The following is a 21,560-nucleotide window of genomic DNA, read 5'->3' on the forward strand; positions in this document are numbered from 1 at the left end:
AAATTCTTTCTGTTTTAGGAAAGCAAACTTTTGTTTTTTAGAACAAAAACACATTGGTTTGGTGTTATAATTTCTCAAAAAACATGCAGAAAGAAAACTTTTTAAAATGAAAAGAGAGAATAGAAGAATAAAGAAATAAAAGCTGGCTAACTTGAATTTGGAGAGAAGAAGTGGATATGCATATAATAGTTTAGAAGCGGATATCCAGTGTATAATGCATAATCAACAGATCTTCTCCTGTAAATTTATATCTACCTGCCCAGTCCTGGGAGTCCATGTCTGATCCACCTTGTTGAAAAATGGCATTTGTTTTCTGTACTTGAGATAGTAAAAACAAAAGGTATTTTATAGCGGGGGTGGGGCTACATGCTAGAAATTGGCAGACATGGACCCCTGGAACTGATTTGCAAGAGAAAGACTGTATGTACAAGAGAAAGACTGTGTTTACAGGAGAAGAGTATCTGTTGAATATACATTAACACTGGATATGCACTTCAAATTCAAAACTGTCTGAAAGTGATAAAAAAAAAGTCTAAAGAAAAAACAGGTTAAAAGGAACCTAAAGTCCAGTAAAAAAAAAGGCAGTTTTACTTACCTTGGGCTTCTACCAGCCCCCTGCAGTCGCCCTGTGCCCGCGCCGGTACTCACAATCCTCTGGTCCCCTACCGCGGCTAAGTTTCGATTTCCCCCAAATTGCCATTCAATGGCTGCGTCTGCATGGACCTTGCCTTGCACATCTTCGTTTGCGCTCTCGTCACCATTTGCGTCCTGTGCAAGATTTTCTCATACTGCATCAGCACAGGACGCTCCCAGAACAACCAAGGCTGTGTCGGCGCAGTGGCCATTGATTGGCCAGTTGGGGGAAATCCAAACTTAGCGGTAGCAGGGCACCATGAGTATCGATGCGAGCACAGGGTGACTGCAGGGGGCCGGTAGAAGCCCCAGGTGGGTAAAATTGCCTTCTTTTTTTTTTTTTTTACTAGACTTTAGGTTTCCTTTAAGTGCATCTAGTCTTATGAAGAGCAAAATTATTATCCACTGTTCTGTTCTTGTCTGGTTCTGAAATTCTACTTCAGAATATAACACAACAGAGTGTCCTATTTGGGAAAAGAATATGCCTCACATAAAAAACAGTGCTATCTCCTTGCATCTTATTGTTCTTTGTCTGAATATGTTCATTCTTTTTTGATTGTAACATTTGAAAAATCTGACTAGTGGTGCCCATACACAGTACAATAAAAACATTAAATTTTCATGTTTCTTTGTCCAAAACGATCAAATCGAAAGAAAGTCAAAAATAATCTTTTTTTGATCAAGAAAAACTGCATAGTCCAAGGTCTAGCACACCAATTGTAAATTCAGGAGTTATTGTTTAATCCAAAGTGCGGTGCGGTGCGGTTGTTTAATCCAAAGTGCGGTGGAAAACATGACATATCCAAAACAGTGTATATTCAATAGTGATGTCGCGAACCACCGATTTTCGGTTCGCGAACCCTGTTTGCGAACATCCGCGAAAGGTTCAGTTCGTGGAAAAGTTCGCAAACCGCAATAGACTTCAATGGGGAAGCGAACTTAAAATTTTAGAAAAATTTCTATCGGCTGGAAAAATGATAGAAAACATGTTTCAAGGGATCTAATACCTGGAGGCAGACATGATTGAGTGAAATACACATCAAAAGTCCCAAGCAAAAATCTAGATTTCACATAAACCCCTATTTTAAGGTCACAAATCTCATTCAATGTCAATTACAGGCCTACACTGCTTTACAACATCAGGCAGTGTATCTCTCCCTCCCTTTCTCCGCAGAATTGTAGAATTTCAAAATCCAGCTTATATACCTTGGCCAGGAATTGAACCCAGGTCTGAGTGCTTGGTAGTCAGCTCTCTTAACCGCTATACCACCACCAACACTATAGGCTGAAGGCAGCCTAGAATGTACCATTATGATATATCCTAGAAAAAAATGAGCTTGCTTAAAGATTTGTAGGCTTTTAAAAGCCAGCTTACATACTTTGGCCGGGAATTGAACGCAGGTCTGAGTGCTTGGTAGTCAGCTCTCTTAACAGCTATACCACCACCAACACTACATGCTGAAGGCAGCCTAGCATGTACCATTATTATATATCCTAGAGAAAAATGAGCTTGCTTAAAGATTTGTAGGCTTTTAAAAGCCAGCTTACATACCTTGGCCGGGAATTGAACCCAGGTCTTGGCCGGGAATTGAACCCAGGTCTGAGTGCTTGGTAGTCAGCTCTCTTAACCGCTATACCACCACCAACACTACATGCTGAAGGCAGCCTAGCATGTACCATTATGCTATATCCTAGAGAAAAATGAGCTTGCTTAAAGATTTGTAGGCTTTTAAAAGCCAGCTTACATACCTTGGCTGGGAATTGAACCCAGGTCTGAGTGCTTGGTAGTCAGCTCTCTTAACCGCTATACCACCACCAACACTACATGCTGAAGGCAGCCTAGCATGTACCATTATGATATATCCTAGAGAAAAATGAGCTTGCTTAAAGATTTGTAGGCTTTTAAAAGCCAGCTTACATAAATTGGCCGGAAAGACCTGGGTTCAATTCCTGGCCAAGGTATATAAGCTGGCTTTTGAAATTCTACAATTCCCTGGAAGATGAGACCCTCCTCCCTCCGGGGTGAGGGGAGTGAGGGAGTAGGGAGGAGGGGAAGTAATAACAATCAGCTAGGAACAAGCCTATAAGAGCCTAACTAAACTCTCTCTAGCAGAGTCTGTCAGCAGCTGTCCCTTAACTAATTACTGGAGGCAGACGAGTGAGTAAAACGACTGCAGGACCTTGCCTTTTATAAGGAAGGTGGGGCTCCAGGAGTGAGTGCAGTCTGATTGGCAAAAATGTGCCTGCTGACTGTGATGTAGAGGGTCAAAGTTCTGCTCAATAGAGCATTATGGGGAGAATTGAACTTCCGGGAAAGTTCGCCTTCGCAGGCGAACGCGAACCACCTGAAATTCGCCTGGAACCGTTCGCCGGCGAACCGTTCGCGACATCTCTAGTCTTCAACTTGTGGCATCAATATCATGCAATCAACATATGACATACATGAACGTACCATAGATCTGAGGTGGTGTGGTGATGGTGGGTGCTGAGTAGTGTTGGGCGAACACCTGGATGTTCGGGTTCGGGAACGTTCGGCGAACATGGCCACGATGTTCGGCATGTTCGGGCCGAACCCCGAACTTCCCGAACATCCCGCTTTTGGGGGCCCTATGGGGTCGCAGGCATAAGGGGGGAGCATGCCCCGATCGCGGGGGGGGGGGTCGTAAATTCCCCCCACCCCCTCTGCCCGCTTCCCCATACAAAAGTTTAAGGAAAGTAAAATAGTACCGGTGGTAGTGGCTGGCAGTGGCACTGTGAAGTGAGTGAGGAGGAGGAGTCCGGAGAGTGACGCGTTGAGGGAGGCCGGGCAGCGGGCGGTTCAGCAATAGTGCCCTTGTGGTACTTCCGCCCTTTCTCTGACCTCACGTCCTCTGCGTGATGACGCATACGAGGGTACGCGTGACGCGTACCCTCGTATGCAGAGGACGTGAGGTCAGAGAAAGGGCGGAAGTACTGCAAGGGTACTACCGATGAACCGCCCACTGCCCGGCCTCCCTCAACGCGTCACTCTCCGGACTCCTCCTCCTCACTCACTTCATAGTGCCACTGCCAGCCACTACCACCAGTACTATTTTACTTTCCTTAAACTTTTGTATGGGGAAGCGGGCAGAGGGGGGAGCGCTAGCGGAGGGGGTGGGGGGAATTTCCGACCCCCCCCCCCCCGCGATCGGGGCATGCTCCCCCCTTATGCCTGCGACCCCATAGGGGGGCCGTATGCGGCCGAACAGGGCCCTGTTCGGCCGAACAGGGGCCCTGTTCGGCCAGGCATTGAGCCGTTCGGGCGAACCCGAACAGTTTGGCCGAACACCACCAGGTGTTCGGCCGAACTCGAACATCACCCGAACAGGGTGATGTTCTGCAGAACCCAAACAGTGGCGAACACTGTTCGCCCAACACTAGTGCTGAGCACAGATAGCTTTACGGCCGTTTCACGCAAAAACTGCACTTCTACGAAGGCTGCAATGTGTGCTGTCACTGGCTGGGCTTTATACTATTGAAATCTCGGCGTGCGGCGAAAATCGCCGCTCTAGACCGCCCACTTAGCTCCCCCTGCGACCAATAAGGTGCTGGAACGCTATGCGCTCCAGCCAGAATTGGATGGACGAGAGGGAAATGAAATACTTCCTCCCTCAACGGAAGCCTGAGCAGTCCACCCTTCATTTGGTGACTGCATAGCTTATTGCTATTCAGGCTGAACGCATGGGGATAGGTGTCATCTTGTGGCCAAAAACTATAATGCAGCACATACATAATACTTAATGATTTGTAATGTGCTAACAAAGTGCAAATGATGTAAAAAGCTTGTGCTAATAATTAATAACTCCTATTGGGAACTAATCATTAATAATTCATCATTAATTAAAGTGACGAGTGAATTAAGTGGCTGGAACCAGCCAAGTGCTGAATTAAAGTGAAATTAATATTATAATAATATTAAAAAATGTGAGTGAGCTAAAAATGCATACATTAAATGCATGGTAGAGGGGCTAAGGATACTGGCTGACTGTAATTAATAATTAATATTCTTTATTAGATTATATTCATAACTAAAATCGTAAATCATTTTAGAGATCCCTTCATATATAGAAACATATCTAATTATAGATGCTAGGGGTAAGGGCCCACTAGGGATGGGAAAGATGGATGGGTGCCAGGGGAAGGGCAGGGGGTCGGGGAATGGGAAGGAAGGAAAGGAAGGAAGGGAAGGGAGGGAAAGGAAAGGGAAGGGGGGGAAAAAGGAAAAGGGGAATGGAAGGGAAGAAAGAGTGGGCCTGAGAATGAGGAAATGTGAAGATAGGAGTTTCATAATGCTAGGTGGACTATCCAGACACATTATACATTATTTATATATGTTGCAATCCCATTTCTTATGGCTCCAAAAAACATGAGCGATCTGTATAGTCGTTTCATCCCAGAGAACCCATGACATCTGTTTTTTAGAATAAGCAATACTTCTTTCCTTTTTAATTTCTTCTCTCTGTCCCCTCCTCTTCTCATAGGGGGTACTTGAATTATTCCGGCAAATTTGATCACATCCGGGTTGCCTCCATGGGTTTCTCATATGTGGTTGATTAATCGAGGGGATCCATGTCCCGACTTAATTGAATTGTAATGCTCTCTAAATCTCCTATCAACAGATCTTGTAGTCTCACCTAGATAGAATCTGCCACAGGGGCACCACAATGCGTACACTACATATTCCGATTGACAAGTGAAGAACGTTTTTACAGTGCGTCGCATGGGTCCTAACTGGAATTCTGTCCCGACTTTCATTTGTGCGCACGATATGCAGTGACCGCATTTGTGGTTTCCCCATGGTTTCAGTTGTTCTAGCCAGTTTGTTCTGGAAGGGGAAAGGAATTCGCTCCTACTAATGCTGGCACCTATCGTGGGTGCCCGCCTGAAGGAAAATAATGGGCCTTCTGAAGGGTTTCAGGACGGGGTCTCCTAATAGAATGTCCCAAATCTTTTTTTATGGTTGTTTTTATTCGATCAGACATAGCAGTAAAATCAAAGGAGAAGGGAATTTTCTTGGAAATTATAGCATCTTTTTTCTCAGTCTTTCTCAGTAGGGATTCCCTGTTAGTCACTTGCTTTTTTAAAAGCTTGCTGTATTGACTCTTGGTCATATCCCCTTGCTACCAGTCTCCTGCCCAGGTCCTCCGACTGCAGAAAATCAGCGCAAAGTGCGTTGTTGCGGCGCAGTCAGAGGAACTGGGCATAGGGCAGCGTACGGGTGACATGTCCCGGATGGAAACTTTCCTTGTGCAACAGTGCATTAGATGCTGTGGGTTTCCGGTAGCCCATAGGAATTCATTTTCCACTCTGTATTTTCAGTTCCAGGTCGAGAAAGGCCATCTTGTCATTCGTTATATTTGATGTAAAGGCCATGTTCACTGTATTAGCATTAATATAACGCATACATTCTTCAAAGGTAGCACACGTCCCAGACCAAAATACAAGGACATCGTCCACATATCTGGACCACGCCCTGAGTTGGTCACGAAACAGATTTTTGGGGGAGTTTATACTATCCTCCTCCCATCATGCAAGAAATAAATTAGCATATATGCACGATACTGCACACACCATTGCTGTGCCTGACGTTTGCCAGTACCAAGAGCCGTCGAACATGAACGAATTGTGCGTTAATACAAATTACAAGCTGTCGCATACAAAGTTTTTAACATTTTTGTTTTTGTCTATACGATCTAAGAATGTTCTGATAGCTTTCAAGCCGAGATCATGTGGAATCCGGCTATATAGGCTTTCCACGTCGATAGCCCCTATCAGATCACCCTCATGCCAAGGAAATTCTTCCAGACCCCTTAGGACATCCATTGTGTCAACAAAAAAGCTTTACATTTTTCTGTACAATACTAATAAAATTGGATCTTTTCATTGTATTCTGTGTGGCCACCTTAACCACTTGAAGACCGTGGGCTTACACCCCCCTAGTGACCAGGCTATTTTTCACAATATAGGCCACTGCAGCTTTAAGGCCTTGCTGCAGGGCTGTACAACTCAGCACACAAGTGATCCCCCCACCCTTTTTCTGCCCACCAACAGAGCTCTCTGTTGATGGGCTCTGATCGCTGCAGGGATGTTTTTTTTTAACAAATATTTATGTGTTTTATTTTTTAATAAATGTACACATTTATTTATTTATTTTACTACTGCCCCTCCCTCCCCCCGCCAGCCAATGATAGCGATCGGCTGTCATATGCATCAGCCTCTGAGAGTTGATCGCTCTCCTGTCTCTCAGGGGGACAGCCATGTCACACGGCTGTCCCCAGTATATCGCTGCCATAGATCGCAGCGCTGTACACAGTAAATAGATGGCGAGTTCGCCATCTAACAGTCTCCTAGCGGTGATCACCGCTGGGAGACTGATGGCGGAGCGGAGCTCCATCATCCAAGCGGAGATGCGCGCCCATCAGCGCGCACGATCTCCTGCAAAACCCCAACCCAGGACTTGACTCCAATTGGCATTAGGTGGTCCTGGGGGTGCCGCCGCGATCATGACCATCGGCGTGATGCGGTCGTTTAGAAGTTAAAGGGACCTAAATTGAGAGGGAAATAAAGGTTGCCATATTTATTTCCTTTAAAACAATGCATATTGCCTGGCTGGTCTTCTGATCCTCTGCCTTTAATACTTTTAGCCATAGACCCTGAACAAACATGCAGATCAGGTGCTCTGACTGAAGTCTGACTGGATTAGCTGCATGCTTGTTTCAGGTGTGTGATTTAGACACTATTGCAGCCAATAGAGATAAGCAGGATAGCCAGTCAACTGGTATTGTTTAACCACTAAACGACCACGTCACGCCGATGGGTGTGAACGTGGTGGCTGCCCCGGGACCGCCTAAAGCCAATTAGCATCAAATCCTGGGGTGGGGTTTTGCAGGAGATTGCGCACGCCAATGAGCATGCATCTCCACTTGAATGACGGATCACCGCTAGGAGACTGATAGATGGCGAAACTGGCGTCTATTTACAATGTACAGCGCTGCGATCTACGGCAGCGCTGTACTGAGGACAGCCATGTGACACAGCTGTCCCCTCTGGAGGCACAAGAGCAATCGGCTGTCATAGGCTTATGCTTATGGCAGACGATCGCTGTGATTGGCTGGCAGGGGGAGGGAAGGTAGTACAAAGAAGAAAAAAAAATGTCAAAATGTATTTAAAAATAAAGCAAATAAAGATTTAAAAACTAAACAAACATCCAGGGAGCAATCAAAGCCCACCAACAGAAAGCTCTGTTAGTGGGCAGAAAAGGAGGGGGATCACTTGTGTGCTGAATTGTACGGCCCTGCAGCGAGGCCTTAAAGCTGCAGTGGCCTGAATTGTGAAAAAATGGCCTGGTCACTAAGGGGGTGTAAGCAGAGGTTAAGAGGAAATAAATATGGAAGCCTCACTTTCGGTTCCCCTTAAGGCTACGTTCACCCTGAGGCACTTGAGTTGATCATGATGCAAAAACAGGATTGCAACTCAATGGAGAGAAAGGGTTGCATTCCGCATTATGTGCGAAGCATACTGTCCTTATACAGAAGTTGCTGGAAAGTGTAATGGTTAAGGACTCTGACTCTGACACAGGAGACCAGGGTTCAAATATTGTCTCTTCCTGTTCGATAAGTCTTGCACCTATTCAGTGAGGAGACCTTGGGCAAGACTCCCTAACACTACTACTGCCCATAGAGTGTACCCTAGTGGCTGCAGCTCTAGAATTCTGGCATCCAAAAGAAAAAGTTAATAGTATGTGCTGGCATTTCCAGTACCTGCACTGCATCTACACATAAGTCAGCACATCTGGTTTAAGTAAAAGTGTCCTTTAACCCTTTAGAAGCCATATGTGGAAAACCAAATGTGTTCTGAAGGGCCACATTTTTTTCTGCCATCCTTCCCTCCCAGCCTGGCAGACTATGCAGAGCGTTGGGGAGCAGTTTCATATTTACCTTTTCCAGACACTGGATCAGTTCTCATCTTCCTCCACCAGCTCTCATCTTCCTCCACCGAGTGACCACTGTAATGCCAATATCTCCTTCTGGATCCTGATCACATGATATGACATGTGATTGGGACACAGAGGATTGTGTCAGCATTGCAGCACCACCCAGTGGTGGAAGAGTCTCTTCCATCACCCCTTTTCCACCACTGGGCGGTGCTGCAATACTGACAAACGTCATATCATGTGATCAGGACCGAGAACAGGCATTGAAATGCTGCAGGTGGAGGGAGAGAAGAAGAAGAGGAGAGCTGATCCAGCGTCTGGACAAGCAAATATGAAACTGCTCCTTGTGCCCACTCTGTATGAGCTGCATTAGGCAGCCTGAGATTAGCCAGCTGAGTATGCCCTGCCCTGAATTATGTCAGATGAGATAATACGGGCAGGGCTGATAAAAGGTGAAATAGAGAGCAAGCAAACCTTTGACCCTGTAAACATAACCATAATTTAGTGACTAAATGAGATTTTCATGTAGCTAGTGTTTGTACGTGGAAGCATTATAATCTGTTCCATGAATCAGAGACTGTATTGCATGAATGCAATAATTCCTATGGTTCTTCTTAACTCTTGTGATTGCAAGAAAACTGCAAGACTGCCACAAACTATTCTGACTCTGAAGCTACTTTCACAATGGTGTGTTACAGTGCATTGTGTCAGACAATTTAATGGCAATGTAATGGTACGTTCACATCGACAGTGCGACTTATCCATTGGCATAACACAATGCATGTAGTGTGGTACCGCATAAAAGTGTGCACTAAGTCCTCTTTCACAGTGGGACGTTAAAGTCGCACGTTATAAAAATGTATAACGCAGACTAACGCACAGCAATACAAAGTCTGTGCGACATTTACAGTGCACGTTGCATTGTGTGTAACGTGTAGCAATATTTAGAAAGTGCTGCATGCTGTGCGTTTAGCAATAAATTTGCTGTGTTATGTGTGTTGCACATGCTCAGTAAAGTTTTTTTTTTTTTTTACAAAATGTAACGCATGCATCGTTTTCAATCCATCAGTATGCGACAAAAACGGCGCACCACGAGACACATAACGCAGTGCAAAATAACGTCCAATTTCATAACCTACATGTGCTGCGTCAGGGGCACGTTGTGCGACTTTAACGTTGCATCAAACGCAACGTCCCGCTGTGAAAGAGGCCTTACGGTTGCAGTGAAGCATACTATCTATGTACTGTATTCCTCAATGTATGAGTTGCACAGCATGTACAATTTGTGATGCAACTTTTACCTTCCTTTTGCGTTGAGATCCTGTTTTTCCAGGGAGCACAAGGCCCCAGTGGGAAAGTAGCCTAAGGCATGGATGAATTTAACCTATTATCAGGTTTATTATGTTTGACACATTTTTGATTGCATTGGTAAGTGCGTTAGTATTAAATGGCAATGTCTTTTTGTTTTAAGTTAAAACATGTTTTGTAATGCAGACTATACACTTGATACAAGTGAAATGATTTTCTTTCTTTCATTCTTTTTTGCTTTAGCACATTCCTCACCAGGTAAGTGTTTCATCTCTGCCATATACTTTTATCTTTCTTGTAAATAATGCAGCTCCATTTTGTCTTCATTGAACACTAGCTGCTTTTTCTGCAATTACTGTACACATCTAGAGGGATGGAAACAGATTAAATGGAATGAAAGAGAATAAAAATGGGCCATGGGCTTCACTGTAAAGTGAGAATACACAAAACATCAATTAGCAAAGCGATAATAGAAATATAAGGAAGACATCAGAAGTTTCAATAAATGCTTGCTTCCCCCTTAAAGTGATATAGCACCCTTGTTGAGAGAAAAATAAATCTGTACATATTTTTAGGATTAATGGCACATATTATTTCAGACTGATTATCTTATAATGCATATAGGAAAAAACACTGCTCACCACTCCACCATATCCGTCAGGAGCTGGACCAAGCACAGCTAGGCCAAACAAATGTAGAAAGAGGGAGGATCCGCTCAACGTGATGAATAAAAGTCTGATTTTTATTAGAAAATCATCAATACTGGAAAGCAGGCAAATTAGCAAATATGCCTGCTATCCAGTATTGATGATTTTCTAATAAAAAACTGACTTTTATTCATCCAGTTTAGTGAATCGTCCCTCTTTCTGCTTATCTTGTTTATTTATGTTCTAACAGGCAGCTGCTTCACACTATTCAGAACAAACTGTCAGGATTACGAGTGTCAAATTTCCCAGGCAGCCATTCAGTTCCTGCTCCACATTTGCACCTATTGTACAACAATTTTGCTGGCAGTGGTTTTGATAAATGTGCTGCGGTACCCTTCAGTACCTCAGATGCTTTTGATATTATGGCATTTTGTTAGCCAAGTATAACTTGCTCAGGCACATCGTCGAGGTCCAATGTCCATCGTGTGTCTGAGAGCTTTGCTGCTCACTGCAATGCAAAGTGCTTTGTAACATCACAAGACACCCAGGGCCATATGCAATTAACTTTTTCTTCCTAGTTTTTTCCTAGAAGTTAATTTTTCATCTTCAATTTAGAATAACTTTTCAGTATTTTGCAATGGAAAAAAGTATTAAAAAGAAGGTGAAAAAAGTAGTATCAAAATTATTTTGAGCATTTTTTTTTTTTTGCTTCCTGGTGGCTTAAAAGGCATTTTATGGACAAGTTTAAAAATATTACCTAGGAGAAAACTCATATGCATATGTCCCTATGAATTGCATATGAATAGCATATGTCCCTCAGAATCCGTAATGCAATATTTTGTCAACCCACTTTAACCCTTAGACTGCCAGCTAATTTTGAACAAGTTACATGCCAGTGCCAGTTATGTTTGTGTTGTTGTTTGTTTAATAAATGATTTGCGCAAATCTACAAACAAAGTCCACATTACAAAGTAAGGATGTCATTGAGGTGCAAATAAACTTCAGATGGTTGAGAATTATGCTACTTATTATGACACAGAATTATGCTAGTTATTATTTAAATCTATTGTAAAATGGACTAATCTCATCTTGCAGTAATAGCATTTGATTGGTCCATTTACAAGCTGCATAGATTTGCAGTAGCGTGCAGTAACGTGCATAATTTGGCACTAGTCTACTTTAGGGGGCCCAAGAGGAAACCTCATAGGAAATTTTGTTAATGTGATTGGGTGGACAGCACCCTCTCAAACTGCTAGGTTTCCAATAGGTTATAGTAAACTACGCCCTCACTACTCACAATCACAATGCTTCCTACTGTAGAGTGCTGTGATTGGACAGCTTTTATGAGGTTTCCTGCTGGGTCCCTTAAAGTTGACTAGCACCCATAATTCTGTATCATTTTAGAATAATTTGCATATTTCAAGTAAAGTAGAAAAATGGCACTAAGCCAAAACTTTGTACTAAATGACTTTTAGATGTCCGTGGCAAAGGAATATGAGAAAACAAAAACGCCTATAGACGTCCGCTGCAGGAGGAAGTAGTTTTGTAATAAAATGACTTTAGACATCTGTGGCGTATAAATGCAAAAACACAGGAACACCAATAGACGTCTGCAGCAGTGTAAGCATTCATATATCAGATAAATGTAATGATAGTGCAAGGGGGGATCTGAATTTCTAAGGAGTTGCTATTGATCTCTAGTGATGTCGCGAACCTCCGATTTTCGGTTCGCGAACCCTGTTCGCGGACCTCCGCGAAAAGTTCGGTTCGCGAAAAAGTTTGCGAACCTCAATAGACTTCAGTGGGGAGGAGAACTTAAAAATTTAGAAAAAATTCTACTGGCTGGAAAATTGATATAAAACAGAGATCTAATACCTGGAGCACCCTCCACCTTCTACCTATTCCCTCCACCCTCATACCCTAGGGAGGAGGGTCTCATCTGCCAGGGAATTATAGTATTTCAAAAGCCAGCTTACATACCGTGGCTAGGAATTAAACCCAGGTTTCAGTGTATGGTAGGTAACTAACATATCCATTATACCACCAACACTACTAGCTGAAGCTAGCCTAGCATGTACCATTTATGCTAAATCCAAGAGAAAAATTAGACAAGACAAATAACATTTATATCACACTTTTCTCCTGGCGGACTCAAAGCACCAGAGCTGCAGCCACTAGGGCACGCTCTATAGGCAGTAGCAGTATTAGGAAGACTTGCCTAAGGTCTCCTACTGAATAGGTGCTGGCTTACTGAACAGACAGAGCCAAGATTTGAACTCTGGTCTCCTGTGTCAGAGGCAGAGCCCTTAACCATTACACCATTCAGCCACTGCTTAAGGATTTGTAGCCAGTCATGGCCTTGCCTTTTGTGTTCAACAGTTGTCAAGAGAAAAATTAGACAAGACAAATAACATTTATATCGCGCTTTTCTCCTGGCTGACTCAAAGCGCCAGAGCTGCAGCCACTAGGGCATGCTCTATAGGCAGTAGCAGTGTTAGGAAGACTTGCCTAAGGTCTCCTACTGAATAGGTGCTGGCTTACTGAACAGACAGAGCTGAAATTTGAACCCTGGTCTCCTGTGTCAGAGGCAGAGCCCTTAACCATTACACCATCCAGCCACTGCTTAAGGATTTGTAGCCAGGCATGGCCTTGCCTTTTGTGTTCAATAGTTTTCCAAAGAGAACCCCAGATAGCCAGGTAGATTCATCTCTCTCTCTCTCTCTCTCTCTCTCTCTCTCTCTAGTAGGGATGGTCACCGCTTTCCACGGAATTGTATTTTTGAGCATAAATGGATTGAGCATAAATGGTACATGCTAGGCTGGCTTCAGCATGTAGTGTTGGTGGTACAGTGGCACAGTGTTCAATAGTTTTCCAAAGAGAACCCCAGATAGCCAGGTAGATTCATCTCTCTCTCTCTCTCTCTCTCTCTCTCTCTCTCTCTCTCTCTCTCTCTCTCTCTCTATAGTAGGGATGGTCACCGCTTTCCGCGGAATTGTATTTTTGAGCATAAATGGATTGAGCATAAATGGTACATGCTAGGCTGGCTTCAGCATGTAGTGTTGGTGGTACAGTGCCACTGTACCACCAACACTACATGCTGAAGCCAGCCTAGCATGTACCATTTATGCTCAATCCATTCATGAACAATTCCGCGGAAAGCGGTGACCATCCCTACTAGAGAGAGAGAGAGAGAGAGAGAGAGAGAGAGAGAGAGAGAGAGAGATATGAATCTACCTGGCTATCTGGGGTTCTCTTTGGACAACTGTTGAACACTGTGCCACTGTACCACCAACACTACATGCTGAAGCCAGCCTAGCATGTACCATTTATGCTCAATCCATTTATGCTCAAAAATACAATTCCATGGAAAGCGGTGACCATCCCTACTAGAGAGAGAGAGAGAGAGAGAGAGAGAGAGAGATGAATCTACCTGGCTATCTGGGGTTCTCTTTGGACAACTGTTGAACACAAAAGGCAAGGCCATGACTGGCTACAAAGCCTTAAGCAGTGGCTGGAAGGTGTAATGGTTAAGGGCTCTGCCTCTGACACAGGAGGCCAGGGTTCAAATCTCGGCTCTGTCTGTTCAGTAAGCCAGCACCTATTCAGTAGGAGACCTTAGGCAAGTCTTCCTAACACTGCTACTGCCTATAGAGTGTGCCCTAGTGGCTGCAGCTCTGGCGCTTTGAGTCTGCCAGGAGAAAAGCGTGATATAAATGTTATTTGTCTTGTCTAATTTTTCTTTTGGATTGAGCATAAATGGTACATGCTAGGCTAGCTTCAGCTAGTAGTGTTGGTGGTATAATGGATATGTTAGTTACCTACCATACACTGAGACCTGGATTCAATTCCCAGCCACGGTATGTAAGCTGGATTTTGAAATACTGTAATTCCCTGGCAGATGAGACCCTCCTCCCTAGGGTAGGAGGGTGGAGGGATAAGCCTACAAGATGCTAATTAAACTCTCCCTAGCAGAGTGTGTGTAGCAGCTGTCCCTTAACTAATTAGTGTAGGCAGACAAGTGAGTCAAATGGCACAAGGACCTTGCCTTGTATAAGGGGGGGGGGGGGGCTCCAAGAGTGAGTGCAGTCTGATTGGCAACAATGTGTCTGCTGGCTGTGATGTAGAGGGTCAAAGTGTTGCTCAATAGAGCATTATGGGGCGAAGTGAACTTCTGGGAAAGTTCGCCTTTGGCAGGCGAGTTCGCCAGGAACCGTTCGCCGGCGAACCGTTCGGGACATCTCTATTGATCTCCAAGCATCTCCAGAAGGGATACCATACTGTCATCCAGTAAATATGGACTGCATTGAGTGAAAATGTTCTGCTATTAGAAGTGTCAAGGCTTTTACCCTGTTTACCATCATGGGTCACTATTCAATTCACTTTTTCTCCTAAGTGATATATTCACACCTTATCAATAAAATGCATTTTAAACCACCAGAAGTTAAGAAAATACTTTTGACAATACTTTTCTACTACTTTTTGGTACTTTTTCAATTGCAACGTGCTAAAATAGTTATTTGAAACAAAAGATGAAAAATGATCTTCTAATAAAAAACTTTGGAGGAAAAGTGAATTGAATAAGGACCATGATATGAGATTATAGTTAGGGTTACTGAGAGGTCTGAGGTTAAGCAGTGGTGTGATTTTTTATCTTTTAAAAACTTCCATTAATATATTCCAGGTGAGTGCTGAAATCTTGTACAGAGACTGCGGTCAAAATGTACCCTTTACTAAATTAAAACGTAACATTTATTTGTAATGTAAAAACACATAAGCCCTGTTACTGCTTATATTAAAAATCCAAACATATCAACAAGTCCCACAGATGTAGGAGGGGCAACTGTAAACATGCATTGTAAGTTACCATACAAAATCATCTACTGGGCAGCCAGCCACTCTCATATACTGTACATTACTGTGCTGTTTTCAAGCCAAGGAGAATAACTGAATTATAGCAACCTTCCTGCAGCAGGCACAGTTGCTGGGACTTTCCCTTCCTGGTTATTTCCCTTCCTGTGACTGGAAAACAGCACAGTACAGCATATTAGAGATGGCCCGACCGGTTTGCATGCGAAGTTGTTTGCATGAACAACGTGGGTTCGTGTTCATGTCGAATCGCGAACTTTATACGAGTTCAACTCGCCCCCTATACTACATCATTGGGCTAAACTTTGACCCTCTACATCTCAGTCAGCAGACACATGGCAGTCAATTAGGCATCACTCCCTCCTGGAGCCCCCCTCCCCCTTATATAGGCCAGCAGCATCAGCCATGTTCTCACTCTGTGTGGCCCACTAACACTGCATATACAGCCCTGTCTGTCGCAGCTGGCCCTTGTTAATTGCTAATACTGTGCCAGGCCGAGCACATTCAGTGCCTAGTGTGACTGCTGCACATTGTATTATAATACCAGTTACTGCATACCTTTCACTGCACCTGTGTGACCGCACGCTGTTTTATATACCAGCAGTCAGTGCTTCCATTTTCACTGCACCTGTGTGACTGCACATTGTTATACCAGCAGTCACTGCATACCTTTCACTGCACCTGTGTGATTGCACATTGTTATACCAGCAGTCACTGCATGCCTTTCACTGCACCTGTGTAGCTGCAAACTGTTTTATATACCAGTCAGTGCATACCTTTCACAGCATCTGTGACTGAACATTGTATTATACCAGCAGTCAGTGCATACCTTTCACTGCACCTGTGTGACTGGTCATTGTATTATACCAGCAGTCAGCCAGACCACAATTATTTTTCAAAAAAGGCAATACCCAAACTGTATCGTGATGTTGAAAGGCAAGTGGTGTCATCTCTGGCACACAGCGTTGGGTCAAGTGTCCATCTGACAACAGATGGCTGGTCTGCAAAGCACGGTCAGGCCAGGTACATTACTTATACAGCACATTGGATGTGTAGTGGTAGCCATTTCTCAGGCTCCCACTCCGGACAAAAATCGAACCCTGATTCCCCGGCCATTACCCGTGATCACCATGGTACTGAGAAAGTAATATGAAAAGTTTATCACACAGTCGAATGAATGGCAGACTTGCCCTTCATAACAGATCCTCGTTGAAGGAACTGAACAGACAGCAGAAAAAGTAATTAAAAAAATAGATGTAAGCTTTAACAATGGTAGAGAAAGAACCATCGAAAGTTGATAAGGCAGTCAGACATTACCTGACATGAGGAAGAACAATCTCGCCATCGTGTGCACCAGTCCAGCACGGCCATAACTACAAAACAACAGTTTGCGGTGCGTTACACAGTGAGTTCGGTCTGTCAGTGTGAAACTGTACACTAATTACACTACCTGATTGATTTATACACACGCAAGATGTTTTCAAGCACTTTAGGCCTCCAATTTAGGAATGCAATGTGATTTCTGCCCTTTAGGGATTATAACCCTGCTGTGCGTCAAATCCGTAATTTTCCCCGGGACTTTTGTTGTGTATCCCACTCCGCCGTGCCCCCTCCAGGTGTTAGACCCCTTGAAACTTTTCCATCGCTTTTGTGGCCAGAATTAGTGTTTGTAGTTTTGAAAGTTCGCCTGCCCATTGAAGTCTATTGCGGTTCGAGGTTCGCGAACATAAAATCGGAGGTTCAAGCCATCTCTACAGCATATATTATTATTATTATTTATTTATAAAGCGCCAACATATTCCGCGGTGCTGTACAATGTAAGAAAACAAACAAGGGATACATAATGATACAGACAATGATATACATCAAATATGAACACTTATAGAAGTTACAGCACTGCTGATTACAATTTGATTTAACATGATGACTAAAATGTATAAATGTCTAACAGTGTGCAAGCAATTACATTAATAACATTCCATGACACAAAAGGGTGAGAGTCCTGCCCTTGCGAGCTTACAATCTAAAGGAATGGGGTCGAAACAAGAGGTGGGGAAGTATACAGTATATGTACAGGCAGTGCGTAATTAGGTTATTTAGTGGGTGCATGGCCTAAGCTAGAGAATATGCTTGTCGGAAAAGGTGGGTTTTGAGGGAGCGTTTAAAGATTTCAAAGGTGGGAGAGTGGCGGATGTAGCGGAGATATATGCATATAAAGGTATCTTATATGCGTAACTATGAGACTTGTGGATGCAGTTTTCAATATGAGACTGATGTCATATTGTCATATCATGATCCATGCAGGTAGCGTAAGTGTGAGGTGGATGCATTCCTGTAACGTGTAAAAATTGCATGCAAAAGGAACAACATATATGTTGGGTGCATACCGTGCTTATGCTATTCAAGTGACTCATAATACACAATGTGAAATTCCTTTTGTAAATATTTTCTAAAGAAACTTAAAGAGAAACTCCAACCTAGAATTTAACTTTATCCCAATCAGTAGCTGATACCCCCTTTTACATGAGAAATATAATGATTTTCACAAACAGACCATCAGGGGGCGCTGTGTGACTGATTTTGTGCTGAAACCCCTCCCAGAAGAAACTCTGAGTACCCCTGTACTCTGGGCAAACTGCCACAATGTAACAATGTTCACAGACAGGGAATAGCTGCTTACAGCTGTCTCTAACAGCCAAAACAGCTAGGAGCAGCTACATAACCTGCCCACAGTAAAAATGTCACCATGTAATAAATGTCAGAATGCAAATCAGGGAGAGGAAAGATTTTACAATGAGCAAACACTGACTAAATCATTTATACATAATTATGGTAAAAAATGAAGCACTTCTTTTACTACATTATTTTCACTGGAGTTCCTCTTTAAAGCGTAATACCTCATTAACACAAAATGTATCTAAAATATTTCATCACTGTTCAATGCATTTAGTAACTGAATGTTTTTTAAATGTTATCTCTCATTTCCAAGATAATGTATTTTTTTTTTAAACTGTTAAACTTCAGAAGAAACTGAGGCTTCCCAGACTTCTTAAATACTGTGCCTGTGTCATTTGATCTAGGGATGGTCAATGAGATGCAAATAATTTCAAGTTGATGCAGCAATATGAAAAATTTTTATGCAAATGTATGCAGCTTGAACATGAACCAATCAAATCCTGCCGAGGTAAAATTCGATTGGTCAATTTTCAAGCTGCATAAATTTGCATACATAATCCTGCATAAAATCAATGACCATGTCTAATTAGATCGCTGATCAGATGATTTCACAAAGTTTAATTTCACACAGAGGTAAAATAGACAATAGATTAAAAATAAGACAATAACAATATAACAGTGATCTACATTATGGTAAATCATTCTTCTCTATTGATCCCAGCTCCAAATTACACAAACTGTGGTGGACTGCTGACACAAATGTATGGTAACATATCAAGTCCATTCTATCCAAACGACTACCCTGCTAATGCTAACTGCACCTGGCAAATTGTTGTACCTGAGGGATACTATATACAACTCTCATTCCTTCATTTTGAGTAAGTTTTTTTTTGTATATAATTTTTTTTCTGGTAATTTTCTTTTATTGTATTTCAGTATGGACCACATGCTAGAGTTATGGTGATAAAAAAAAAGCAAGTAACGCAAATGGGAAAAAGTGAATGAAAATACAGTAATTACAAATATGTTAGCATTGCACAGTAGCAATCATTTATAAAGAAAAGACCACACAGTTCGGTACATATATCATCCGGAAAGCAAAAGCCTTTTTCAATGAATCAATTAAAGAAACAATGTATTTATTTTACACACACACAGGGCCATATGTACTGTAATTGAAAGTGATAAGACGCTTACAGAATGTGAGCTTCTTATCCCCTGACATCGATTTACTGGCAAATTCAGTTGCCTGCTTCACCTACGTGATGTCCGAGCATAAAGAACATAACTAATAGTAGCTATTCACCTGAGCAATGCTCCTATATGCAAGGTGCTGCTGGGGAGTGAGAATTTGTGCTGTGGTGCTGTCCTTCAGCACCATGGCACCAATGCTGCCTCGCTCCCCCTCACAGATGTGCGCACCAGCGACAGCTACTGCTAAAGCCACCAGGCTTCGTGGAACTTACCCAGTGTCCGCTGCTACATGCCAGTCTCTACTGGCACTGTTACTTCATATGGCGGAGCCCCATGCAGGTTGACTATACCAGCCTGCATGGGTGAGAAGGGATTCATTCATGCTTTGGAAAGGGAAGGATACATTATTATTATTTTTTAAAAAAATTGGCATGTCCTCCTTTAACCACTTATTCCACAGCTACAATATACTGTATATATATATATATACATACACACACACATATATATATATATATATATATATATATATATATATATATATATATATACATATATATATATATGTATATATATATATATATGTATATATATATATATATATATATATATATATATATACACACACATTCTCTGTGACTGTGAATTCATCAAAGCCACGAGGACGTAGATATACGATTTCTACAAGAGGCAGTGCTGTATCGATCGGGCTGCTCCTGGACGCGCTCCCATTACAGCCTGCTTCTGCACTAATTAGCAGACCCCTCACAGAGGAATGTTCAATGCTATGCCCATTAGCAATGATAATTCCTCCAGCGCAGTAAAGGGAGTGCGCGTCGTCGGGCCGGGCATGAGCTGTACATGGCACCTACAGGTATTTCCTTTAAAGTACCCCTGACCCGGTTCCCCCTCCCTTTAAACTTTTAATAGTATTTTACTATTGGTGCTGTGACTAAGTCACAGCACCATCCTCAACCCCTCCAGTACCCACTGTGGACCCTGTTCTGCTCAGTCATCGTCTGAGGCAGAACGTCGATTATGAGCCGGGAGGAAGTGACAGTTCTTCCTCCCCACTGTGCATCCTCCTTCTGCCCCCTTCACCTGCCGCTTTAGATCTGTATATGTTTTACTGCACACAGTGCACATGGGGGCTGTGCTGTGAGCGAGTTTGTGATAATTGAGGTTGGATATCCGTCCGACCACAATTATCACAAGCTCGCACACAGCGCAGCTCGCACACAGCGCAGCTCCCCTGCGCGCTGTGTGCAGTAAAACATACACAGATCTAAAGTGGCAGGTGGAGGGGGCACAGTGGGGAGGAAGAACTGTCACTTCCTTCCCGCTCATAATTGTTGCTAGAACGCGGCCACAGGGGGCGTTGGAGGGGGATGATTTGCTGTGTGCTGTGACAAAGTAGAATAGAACACTTTTAAAAGAATTTAACACCAGGTCAGGGGTACTTTAAGGGCAATTGAATAGGGGAAAATACCTTGCTGGGTGATTAAATCACCCAAGCAAGCTTTTTATGGTCTAGCTGGGTGATAGTTAGGATTGAATTAGGCGAGGTTTCATCGACTAATTTTACAACTCGCTCGTGCTTAATACTGGCAAGTTCAGGAATTACATAGGGCCCACTAGATCTTCTGATTATTTCTCCACATAGTCACCTCCTTTATTTCAAGCACACCTGAGCTGAGAGGAATGTGGAGGCTGACATATTTATTTCCTTTTGAACAATGCAAGTTGCCTGGCTTCCCAGCTGATCCTGTGCCTCCAATGCTTTTACCCAGAGACCCTGAACAAGCATGCAGAAGAGATGTTTCTGACTGAAGTCTGACTAGATTAGCACATACATGTTTAATTTGGGTGATTCAGACACTACTGCAGCCAAAGAGTTCAGCAGGCCTGCCAGGCAACTGGTATTGTTTATAGGAATATAGGCAGCCTCCATACTTCAGGTATCCTTTAAGCATTTTCATATATTTTTAATCTTCATATCTTTAATCCCTTGTTGTAGTAGCATCACACTCCTTACCTATAGTGGTTAGAGGAATTGGGGTTGGGGCGCTTCATGTTAATGCTATATATATATATATATATATATATATATATATATATATATCACGAATATTATAAATGCAACAGTTTGCACGTTTGCTACTCAATCACGCGACAATGGCTGAACGGATTTGAATGAAATTTGGCACACACATAGTACATTACCTAGAATAACATATAGGATACTTTTTATCCCCATAACCAAAAAGTGGGCAGAGACAAATACA

The 21,560-nt window shown here is 42.9% G+C and overlaps 1 protein-coding gene across 1 annotated transcript in view; it reads left to right on the plus strand.

Moving 5' to 3' along the window:
- Positions 1-21,560, plus strand: part of LOC137504798 (deleted in malignant brain tumors 1 protein-like) — a 218,666-nt gene that overhangs the window by 83,596 nt on the left and 113,510 nt on the right. The window contains exons 10-11 of the mRNA XM_068233390.1: positions 10,136-10,150; positions 18,803-18,959. Of these exons, the coding sequence (XP_068089491.1) occupies positions 10,136-10,150; positions 18,803-18,959 (172 nt within the window). The remainder of the gene's footprint in view (positions 1-10,135; positions 10,151-18,802; positions 18,960-21,560) is intronic.

The sequence above is a fragment of the Hyperolius riggenbachi genome, chromosome 4, assembly GCF_040937935.1.
Source record: "Hyperolius riggenbachi isolate aHypRig1 chromosome 4, aHypRig1.pri, whole genome shotgun sequence".
Lineage (NCBI taxonomy): Eukaryota > Metazoa > Chordata > Amphibia > Anura > Hyperoliidae > Hyperolius > Hyperolius riggenbachi.